Source organism: Lissotriton helveticus, chromosome 7 (assembly GCF_964261635.1).
Source record: "Lissotriton helveticus chromosome 7, aLisHel1.1, whole genome shotgun sequence".
NCBI lineage: Eukaryota > Metazoa > Chordata > Amphibia > Caudata > Salamandridae > Lissotriton > Lissotriton helveticus.
This window is the reverse complement of record NC_136068.1, coordinates 929533326-929544989: the sequence shown is the minus strand read 5'-3', so window position 1 is coordinate 929544989 and position 11664 is coordinate 929533326. Positions and strand designations below refer to the sequence as shown.

Here is an 11664-nt window from a genome sequence, read left to right as displayed (position 1 = left end):
TGCGCAGAATGTACTCTGCTCAACTGCTTCTGAAAAAGAGAAGGCAGAATTGAGGGAGGGGCAGTGTACACCTCTGAATGGAGCCGCTGCTAAGCATCCCACAGCAGCTCATTTGCATCAATTAAGGGCTGTTTAGGGTTGTGGATGCCCTGTGGCCCTCCGTGAATAAAAGTGAAGGGTTCAATCAGACCATGCCCAGTCAATCACACTGTAGGTGTGGGACTCTGAGCCTATCCCCTACCCCACAAATCTAATTACAGCTTGACACCCAAGATCAATGCACCCCTCAGCACAAGTCTGCGAGGAGGGGTGGGGGTGGGGGAGATTTCACACACTACCCAGCATCAGATTGGGAAGGCAGACATTGGGCGATGGGATGGTGCCTAAGGGTCTCTCTGCTTCTCTTCCCTGCTTGTCCAGGCTAGCGCCCTGAAGCCATAATTTGCTGGGAAAGGGTGAGAGTTAGTGAATTGGACTAGCTGTGTGCCTGTTCTTAGCAACTTCGCTCCAGTGTATTTCAGGCCTGGGGGGGGGGGTTATGTTTGCATAGACTGTGAGGCATCTTTCCCAGATAGGAAAATTGAGAAGATGTAATGTGAGGGTCAGAGCTGCCTAATAAGGAACTATGGAAATAGGTTTGAGTGCCAGTTTCAGCTCAACCTCCTGTGGTTCTGGGCAAATGACTTTTTTGTTTCATATGATCCTAGGCTCAGAGACCATCTGCATTGGTATGACATTCCCACAATAATAAACGTAACCATTTGCACATGGGAGGAAAAGCCAAATACTCTATAGATAGAAGAAATATTTCTGTATTATCAAGCACAATTGGCACTAAGAAAGTATGGCTCCCATTAAATGCCTGTCTCCAAGCTCCACCTTTAGCCCCGCCCACAATTGCCCCTCCCCCATCACTGCATAAATTGATGAGTACCTGCACTTATTTTTTCCCATTTAAAGCACTGGCAGCCAGTATTTTCAGTGTTTACTGATGAAGGCTATACTAGTATTAGCAGTGTGCTTGCAGTATTTTTCATTGTGATTAGCGGAAGTCTATTTTTCTTCTCAGTACAGGCAGTGTCAACAGTGTGTTTACTGCTCAAGCTAGCAGCTTTCTTTCTTCCTACTATAAACAGGGTCTATTGGTCGGGGGGTAGCGGTGGGCACAGTGCCCCGGTCTGGGATTAGGAGCACGTGTACCCTTTCGGCCTGGCTGGCAGTATTTACAGGCGGTGTTTTGAAGCCTGTCTTTGGCGTTAAGTCACATTACACTGAGGGCCCTTGTAAACTGATTACCCCTTGTATAAAACATACTTCCGCCAGTCCCAGGAAGAAGTGAAAAACACAGGCTGTTCTTCGGCAATAGTGTTACAGACTGGGTGAGGGCGTGGAGAATCAACCGTGTGGGTGGGTGAAGCAGGGTCTTGATTGGCGAGTAAGACCCAAAAGCTGCTGGATGTGAGTAGTATAGGGTGCATACGATCCATCACCATTCATTTTTTGACAGGTGGGAACGCCCCCTGGAAGTGACGTAGGAGCCGGAAGTCCCGCCCCGGAAGTACCGCCCCGGAAGTCCCTCCCCGGAAGTCCCTCCCCGGAAGTCTGGGGCCGGAAGTCCCGGGCCGTAAGTGTAGGGCCGTAAGTGTAGGGCTGGAAGTGTAGGGCTGGAAGTGTAGGGCTGGAAGTGTAGGGCTGGAAGTGTAGGGCTGGAAGTCCAGGGTCTGAGGGCGTCCCCAGAGGGGCAGTGGTGGAAGAGGGGCAGGTGTAGGGTGCGAGTGCCCTTCAAACAGGAATTAATGGCTGTGTGTCAAGGGCTGTAGAGGGCTGGTGTGAGGTGGCTAGGGTTAGCGGCAAGGCATCCAGTAGGGCCTATAGGGGTGTTTAGTGTTGTGGGATGGATGAGCAGAGACTTACCTGGGTGCGCCATGTTTGTTGGGTCAGCAGGGACATGCCTGGGCATGCAGAGAGACATGTCTGGGCATGTCCATTGGCTAGTAGAGGCTGCAGCCTGATGTTGCTTGAGCAGCGTCGTGGTCCATCTGTGGAATGGGAGCCCTAGAGTGTTGCAGGGTGTTTTTGGGGCGATAGGCCAGCCCCCAAGGAGGCATGCCTGTGGCCTTTGGAGTTCCTGAGTGGTGGCCTGAGTCGTGGTGGTGTGCCATAGGCATCAGAGGACAGGAAAGCCATTGACCCTAAAAGAGGAGGGAAGCTAGGCTGCTGGATTGCGATGGTGGTAATTTTGTTGCCTAATTTTAAAAAGGCTATGGTCGAAAAAATGACAGCATTTATGAAAATAAAAATGAAAATTAAATGCAAAGTCCATTAGGGTGACGTAGAAGGACACACCCTTTTATGAGCTGACATTGTATATAAGGAGGGCCTTAATGCACAGGGTTATACCATTCGGCAAGCCAGACCCTGAGTATCATGAAGCGGTACAACTACATAGCCTCGAGGGATCCCCGGCAACAAGGGGTGAACCCTACTGACAGATATTTTCGGCACTTGAGCCCGCTGGTAATAGATGAGCAGACGCTGCAAGAGGCCCCTAAAGAGGAGAGCGTCCAAGTTTCAGGTTATCATGAGGATCTGTGTCGGCGGATGGCCTCACTGAGCCTTGAGGATCGACCGCAGCTAATATCACCTATCAAGGTGCCATTAAACGCCAGCCAAGCCTCAAGTCAAGAGGAAAGCTTTGAAAATAGTGTCACAGAAATGGAAGTTTCGGAAGAAACTATAATCTTACCCCAGTACCAGGTGTATGAAGATATGAGGTCTCTGGAGGAGGAATCCAGGGCAAGTGTCGCCGGCGGTCAGCACGGTGCTGAAATCAGCGACGATCAGGAGCCGATGGACATTGACATCTCCCAAGATTTCAGAGCGGCAGCCGAAACCACTTCAGAGGCGGAGGTTAGTATTATCTTAATATAGTTAGTTTAAAACATTTGTGATGCCTTATTTATTTTTATTTCTTGTTAACTAATCCCTTTTCTTTCTTTTTTGAACAGCAGAATGCAGGAGAAAATTGCACTGAGGTTGAGGAGACTTCAGGGGCTGCTAAGACCTTCATTATGAACTGCTTGTGCTGTTCAAAACAGATCGAAAGTTCCACCAGCCAAAACAATGAACTGTGTAAGGACTATAAAAAAGCATTGGACTTCATAGATCTTGAAAAAGAGACCATATGTGTAACCTGTCTGGATAGAGAACATGTGAAGGCCTTTGCAGCCAGTGTTGTGTATGCCTGTCTCAAGAGAGACTTTTATTCTAGATGTTATGGTCATAAAATTAAGGATCCGCAACAGACTGCTCATGACTGCCTGTATCCATCTTACACGGCTGAAACAGCCCGCTATATATGTCATTTGATAGACCCCTGTAAGTTATATAAACTGTTAAAGTCTGTGTACAGGACTGCAACCCCAAAAAGCGGCAGACAGGCTCTCATTAGGATCTTGTCGCAGGCCATCAGAGAAATCCAAAATGCATATCATATTCGAGCAAAACTTTCTAACATGAGGAGTCTTTGCAGATCTATTATTAGAAAGAGGGTGGAGCGATCTATAGAAAAACATGCTGTAGATGTTTATTATAAAAATAGAAAGCAGATGGGGTGTATGCAGGTCCTAAAAGTTCTTTTTTTAAATTTAAATAAAGAGATAGCCTATATTTCGGTGTTGTACAAAGAACCATAGCATTATTGCTTGAATGTTAAGATATGTTGAAAAAGGCTGATGTTATAAGCTACTGTTTGACTGTTTAATACTTATTTTCAGGATATGGAAGTGGATGTGGCTATCCAGGATTCTTATAAGGCATCGCCGGAATACCTATGTATCGCCAAGGTGTTATATGATTTGCTTAAAGAAAGAATCGCTGAATTACATCCATCAAGCTTAGGCTTTTCAAAAATGGTCCGATTGCTAGAGGCCCACAGCCATGGTAGCCCCAGATGCGTATGCGGATGCGGTGCAAGTATGTGGGCGCCTTTGAAGGATGTATTTTGGAGCAACTATATATACTATATGAGAGGCTTAATCCTACCCCGGAGGTCCAGCTTAAATTTGGCCTTTGAGCTCCTAACTGATGATTATTTTAAAAGCAAAGGTTTGCTGCTGTGCGAGAGAGAATTGTATGAACTATTGACAGCAGCTAGTATCCTTTCAGTGCAGAGTTATTGGAGGGGTGATAGGGTTAACCTATACAGTGCTATGGACTATATATCTTTAAAAATATCAAGATGTGTGACTCTACGGCGACAGCTGAGACAAGCGCCACAAGGCTATACTCCTTTTTAATGTTGGGACCATAGACAATGTAAACTTGTAAACTCTGGAATGATGATATCTTGTTATCTTATTTACTTATAATAAACTGTCTATACACAAAACAAGTGTCTTTCATTTTGTGGTTCAGAAGTGTTAACATGTCGGGGGGTGTGTTAAAGAAGTTTTATTATGATACAAAGGATGTCTCGAGCTTTGGCAGTGGTGAAGCCTTGTTTAAAAGGGCTAAAGCTGAAAAGGAACCCATCAGCAGAGCTCAAGTGCAGGAGTGGCTATCCGGTGAAGAAGCCTATGCACTACATAAGCCTGCGCGGAGACGTTTTAAGAGGAGACCCACTATTGTTAATGCTCAATTAGACTATCAATGGCAGGCCGACATAATAAGTCTACAAGATCTGGCAAAACATAATAATGGATCCAGTTACATCTTAACAGTTATAGATGTATTGTCTAAATACGCCTATGCAGAAGCTCTAAAGGATAAAAGTGGAGGAAGCGTCACAGGGGCCTTTAAAGTAATCTTCAAGAAAGGTCGGACGCCTCAAAAACTACAAACAGATGCCGGAAAAGAATTTTTAAACAAGACATTCCAGAAATTATTAAAGCAGCACGGTGTACATCATTTTGTGACCAACACCGAGGTAAAAGCAGCTGTTATAGAGCGCTTTAACAGAACCTTAAAATCTAAACTATGGAGATACTTCACGGCGTACAACACATATCGATATTTACCTGTTTTACAGGATTTTTTAGCTGTTTATAATGCCAGCTATCACAGAACTATCAGAATGGCGCCTGTAGAGGTAACGACCGACAATTCTCTGGCGGTGTGGAGAAGGGTATACGGCAGTTACTTCAACGACAAAGTAAAGAAGCCTGTTTTTAAAAAAGGGGACCACGTCAGGGTTTCAAAATTGAAAGGGGTCTTTACCAAAGGCTATCAACAGACATTCAGCGATGAGATATTCATAGTTGATAGTGTTGAGCTTAAAGAAGGCATGTATATTTACAGGTTGAAGGACTACGACAGTGAACCAGTGACAGGTGTTTTTTACAGTGAAGAGTTACAAAAGATCCCAGAGGATGTAAATAGGATTTACAGGGTTGAAAAGATTCTAGAGTGGAAAGGGAGGGGTGCAAAAAAACAAGCCTTTGTTAAATGGCGAGGATGGCCTGAGAAATTTAACAGTTGGGTGCCGGCCAGCTCTCTGCAGGACGTGTGAGCACCTATCGCTCAAAAAGAAGGAGGAAGCAAAATGGAGACATCCTCCTTTTATATTACATTGCCCTCTAATGCATCGGTAGCCATGTTCCCTGATAATAAAATATCAAATTACACCGTCAAATTGGCTAAGCCGGTGGATTTGAAAGGGGAATGGGAAGTTGCCCTAACAGAAATTCAATACCCGCGTACCTGGAATACTTTCAAGAGGTCTGAATCTAGATTTACTATAGAGAAGGCAGCATCTGAGCCTATTCACATCATAAATTTTCCTTATGGGTACTACCCTACGGTTAATGCTGTGGTGGATGCCATTAACAAGACACTATCTGGTACGACGGGGCTTTCCGATGTTCAACTGGTGTTAGACAGCGGCAGAAGGAAGGTTTTTATTAAAGCACCCAGCCAGGATGTGGTGTTTATCACCAGTGGAAAGTTGAGTAGAGTTTTAGGAACTGTCCAACATATAAAAAGCAAACAGGATCCAGATCCGACATGTCCAGATATTGATGGGGGTTTTTACACACTCTATGTTTATACAGATATAATAGAACCTCAGAGGGTTGGAGATAGTTATGCGCCACTACTGAGATGGGTTCAGGTGAGGGGTGAAAACAACACAATAGCTAATATTCAATATATTAAACCTGACAATGTAGCAATTTCTAAAAGTCATTTCGACACTATAACAATTATGATCTTTGATGATCAGTCTCAGCCTGTGTCCTTTAAATACGGGAAAGTTATTGTTAAGCTTCATTTCAGACCACGCCGCGGTGGTGACTATTAAGAGCTCATCATGGTAGCTATGAAAGCATACGGCAACCCTTCTATGTATAGAGAGTATTACAAACACCAGGCGGGGTATGGAGGGCCCCCCTACTTTCAAGGAGCTCCTGTTATGTACGGGGCGGGCCTAGGAGTTTTTTTCCGTAGTTTGTTCCGAAGGGCTATGCCTTTTTTGAGAAAAGGGTATGAAATTGCAAAGCCGCATGTCAAGACAGCTGCCCAGAATATAGCCCAAGATGTGGTTGGGTCTGTGAAGTCTGCTGTAGTTGAACGTATGAACAGACAACCTCAAGAAGGGTCAGGACTACTGTACAAGCCCCGCCTCAGTATTAAAAGGAAGAGGAGGTCATCCAAGCGTCGAGGGCCCCCGGTGTCCTATAAAAAAAGGAAACGCTCTTCAAAAAGAGCTCACAAAAGAAGATCCCCAAGGCGGAAGAGAGCTACGAAGAAGAGAGCAGCCTCTAACCTTAACATTTTCTAAAAGGAGTGACACGCTAAAACATGGCTTTTGTACACTGCGCTTCGGGCGAATGCGCCAAGTCAGAGTTAGATCTGTTCTCTCTAAAACCAACACAGACCAGTATTGAAAACAGTTTTTTCATGGAGGTATCGCCACTAGCGGCCCTGACGCCACTGGCCCCTATAGAGTTTTACGTATCGGGGTCCACTGATATGTATCTAGATCTCAACAATACTCTGCAACATGTGGTGTGTAAAATTGTAAAAGCAGATGGATCAGATATTGCTGCACCGCTAAAGTGGCTACCATTGCTTACCCCATAGCGACCATGTTTAATCAGGTGGATATTACCTTGGGTGACAGACTCATCACGCAAAATGACAATATGTACGCCTACAGGGCTTACATGGAGAGTATCCTGAACTACAGCAGCGATGCCTTGGACACACAACTTTCAGCAGGTCTTTTCTACAAAGATACTTACGCTAAGTTTGAAAACACGGCTCTGGATGGCCCCAACACTGGATTTGTAAAAAGAGCAGGGTTTGCTGCAGAGAGTAAAGAGTTTGACCTCCTGGGGCGAATACATTCAGACCTCTTCTTCCAAGATAAACTAATCGTTAATGGCATAGATCTCAAGATCAAACTCAACCGTAACAAAGATGCCTTTTGCCTCATTAGTGGGGATGCCGAACACTATAAACTGCTCATACAATCTGCAAGCCTGTATGTAAAGAGAGTGAATGTATCACCAACAGTCAGATTGGCTCACGCTGAGGCTCTACAACTATCTAATGCTAAATATGCCATTGAAAGAGTCTCTATGAAAGTCTACAGCATTCCAGCAGGAACCAGATTAACACAGCAGCAAAATTTGTTTCTGGGGCAGTTACCAAAACTTGTCATTATTGGTTTTGTTGACAATACAGCTTTTAGTGGTGCATATAACTCCAACCCTTTTAATTTTAAGGACTACGGCATCAACTACGCGGCCCTAGTTCACGAGGGAGCTGTCATACCTGCAAAGCCATACACGCCTAATTTTGGAACTGGAAATTTTATTAGAGAATATCTTGGATTAGTGTCGATAACTGGAAAGCACCTGCGTGATTCAGGGGTTGTCGCATCACGTGAAGGATATGGCGCTGGCTACACGCTATTTGCCTTTGATCTGACCCCTGACATGGAAGATGGAGACCATTACAGCCTGGTTAAAAATGGAAATCTAAAAGCTGAATTCCGCTTTAGCGCTGCCCTGACTACAAATGTGAACATGGTGGTTTTTGCGGTATTTGATAGTGTCATACAGGTTAATCACGCTAGGCAGATTCTGTTTGACTATCTTTGAAAATAATATAAAATGGACACTATTCAGATAAGAGACTTCTTAAGCCGCCATAAGGCCGCCAAGAAATACTTTCTGGGTGTTTACCCAAGCGACGGGCTGCCGAAGGAAACAAGTTATGAAAGACCCCGATCTCTGGTCTTTAACACAGATCCTCATCATGAACCAGGAACTCACTGGGCAGCTATGTTTTTGGACACTGACAGGGTAACTGTGTTTGATAGTCTTGCAGAGTTTCCGGAGCACAGCATCTATAGAAAACCTATATTCAAGTATTTAAAAAAAGTGGCTTCTAGAGTAGAATATAACAAGTTGCCGGTACAGGATTCTCTATCCATCACATGTGGGGAGCATTGTATATATTTTATCTGTAAAATGTCAGAGGGTCTAACTTTTAGAAATGTTTTAAATTTATATTCGAGTGATAAAGTCAACAATGATAGGCTTGTTACCCGCTATATGAAAGAAGGCTTGAAACCTATTCCTAGCATTGTTACAAGTGAATACGCTATTTGCCAAAAGTGTAAAGTTTTATAATGCATGTTTGTGTAATGCTCATGTTCAAAATAAAAAATAAATAAAATAATAAAAGTTTGTATTTAAGAAACTACTCGGACTCAGTGTTTTTACTCAGCAATAAGAAAAAAAAACAAAGACAGTAGAGTGTTGAAAAGTTATAAATGTTTATTACAAGCATTTTGAAATATTCAGGAATCACACATGTAAAAGTTGGTACAGCTATAAATAGAAAACCACACAGTAAACGCGCTCAAGGACGCACCTTTGGGTACAACCTCTTTATATACAAAATATACAATCATGCAGTAACAGGACATAAGCAATTACTTAATATGGGACCCATCGCTTTGTTTTAAATAGTGACTTTTTAGCCTCCAGAGGCACATCTCCAGGGTTATTTGCAGGGATTAGTTGTGGTAAGAATGGGGACGTGGGTGAATTTGAAGGGGTGTGAAAGGCCGATGATAGCGGAGGGGATGCAGCACCGGAGCTCATAGGTTGTTTCATAAGTTCAAGTTGGCGGCGATGCCCGGTGTTACCCACGAGCGATGATGGAATGTTGAGCTCTGCAGCAGCTCTTAGAAACTGCTCCCATCCTCTTGGGGCTGTCTGTCGTGAGTGGGCTTTAGGATGCGTGAAACTTTTGATCAGATCATACATATGTGACCCAACAACTGACTGCCCCTTGTAGATGAACTCCCCGCGGTCATTCCAGGATGTTAGGTCTTTAGAATCAGCCATTTTACTTAACAGCATCTGCGCAGCTCCTCTGTACCTTTGACTCACGTTCTGTAGCAAGCTCTCAACCATAGAGTCAGTGGAGCCCTGTGGCTGCGCTATTGGTGATGGTGATGGCTGGGTTGGGGCGGATACCTGGGGTTGCTCGTCATCAGCAGTATATAAAGTCAGTTTGTTTTTTTCAGTCTGCAGCTGCTTGTAATATTGCAAGAAATTCTGGAGAGCTCGGGAATAGAGCCCCGCTTTAGCTTCAGGCTTTAAGTCTGTGCGGGCCAAAATATCTTTAATTTCAGCATCCAGGCGGAGCGTTTCAGATCTCCTTATGTCCCATGTATCATTTGTAGAGGGTGCCAACTGCTCAAGCTGCTGTTGTGGCACTAGATACATTTTCTGAGTGTATTCCATCAGGTTCGGGTCAGTAGGCTTGTAATTAGAGGTATAGCTATACCCAACAGAGCCCCTATAAAGCCCCCTGACTGCTTTACTAGTTTCTTCTTTGACGTAAGGGAGACCCTTTTATTACTAAGCTTCTTGATGAGCTGCCGCCTCTTCTTCAACACCTTGTACTGGCTAGTTGAAATAGGTACATTACCTTTTAGGGTGTTTAGAGCAATTTCTGAAATGGCACCAACTAAGTCGTCCGAAGCAGCACATAGTATGGCTTTTCTCTGAGGGGGGCTGGCTGTAACAAGCATTTTTAGGAGGGCCATATTACGGCGTAGTCGGGCAGACATTTTTTAACACCTTATGGTGGATCGCTTTGTGGATAAATGGGATCTAGGCATTTTAGTGCATCTTTTTATAACCTTTGGGTCTGGGTTTTGGGATGTAGGCGACCGGTAGCTCAGGCGGGAAGATATCAGCCCTCAGTCTGTAGTCTTCTAGAGTCCTGGGTTTTAAGTCCACCAATAAGTAGCCGTGGGGTTTAGTGGTTGCATCGTTAAAGGATTCCATAAAAAACTGGGTGTTCCCCGGATACATTTGTTTAGCTATAACTGTTATTTGTTGTTTATCCCTGGGGTTTTTAAATAAAACTAGGTAGGAAGCGTTGAGGGCTATAGACCGGCTGCTCTTACCCTTGTAAAACAAGTTCTGAACAATGTAAAATATACTCAGATTACGGTGGTGGGAATATTGAGTAAAAGCTCGCTCTATTTCAGGATGGTCCCCGCCTTCTCGCATAAGATCGTCTACAATTACCATATTCACACGATCTTTGGGTAACAAGTCATCGTCGTTAAGACTAGTAGGTATCCCTTCTATAAATCTAATGTAAGGAAACTGGTGGGTGAGCTCCCTATAAAAATCTTGCCAGCAGGAATAAAGCCAGACAATATTATCAGGCGTATGGGATAAAACACTCCGACCATTTTCTAATAGTTTTTTTATGAAATAGCTTTTCCCGCAATTTAATGGGCCCGCTATAACACACGAAAAGGGGTGTTGCAACCTGGTATCCATACTTGTAGAGGTTCTCAGCAGTAATGTATCTTTAGTACCCGTAAGGGACAGTTTTGTAGTCTGACCTTAAGACCCGTTTATCGAACACCACCCGCAATGTTTTATGCAAAAGCTGGGTTGTGATTTCCCATCTCTTTTTGTTCCTCACTATAGAAGGCTGACTTACAACAATGGTTTTGTCACAGGGGTGGTTGGTCTTTTGGGCATACTCATGCACTAGATTCTTTAGACTGTCGAAATTTATTTTTATGGTATTCTGAACATTTAATGTTATACCTTTGACTTTCATACAGACTTTATTGTTAGAGGTATTGTAGCTGTAAGATTTGGGTCCAGCTGAAGTGAACTGAACTATGAATTCATCCTTATCTAGTTCACTAGTTAAATCCCCTAGATAGTCTCCCAGAGGCGGGTCTTCGTCCCCAGCTTTGCTCACAAAAATAACAGAGTCTGTGTCATGATACAAGCACCTCTCCTGTAGTTTATCTAGCAACTTGTAAAGCTCCAAACGAGCGTACGCTGTTGTAAAACAGGCTATAAAGATGTTTATATTGTTACTGGTTGTGGGGTACTCTTTAGCATGTTTCCAACCCAGCATGGCTGTATCATCGTTAATAAACTCACAGGTGGATATGTCATAACAGGGGGCAAAAAGGTAGTTAAACAACTCGTCAGGATCGGTGATGATGGTTGTGTTTGGGAGGTTGGTCCGTTGTGCAAATTTACCCCATAAAGAATTGAGGCATAACTTTGCCAGCTGACGCTTGGCGGGGTTGACTTGGATAAAATCGGGTCTCAGGTTTATGCCTTCATGAGTATAGTATTCAGAGATGTACTGTTGCTT

The 11664-nt window shown here is 43.9% G+C and overlaps 1 protein-coding gene across 1 annotated transcript; it reads left to right on the top strand.

Moving 5' to 3' along the window:
- The first annotated feature begins 7085 nt into the window (after window positions 1–7085).
- Window positions 7086–8105, top strand: LOC144769340 (uncharacterized protein F54H12.2-like). The gene has a single exon (XM_078653401.1). It carries the CDS (start codon window positions 7086–7088, stop codon window positions 8103–8105), a length of 1020 nt encoding a protein of 339 aa, XP_078509527.1.
- The last annotated feature ends 3559 nt before the right edge of the window (window positions 8106–11664 follow it).

What these genes read in the sequence shown, in the direction of transcription:
- LOC144769340 (XM_078653401.1), top strand. Translation starts at nt 7,086, where the DNA reads ATGTTTAATCAGGTGGATATTACCTTGGGTGACAGACTCATCACGCAA.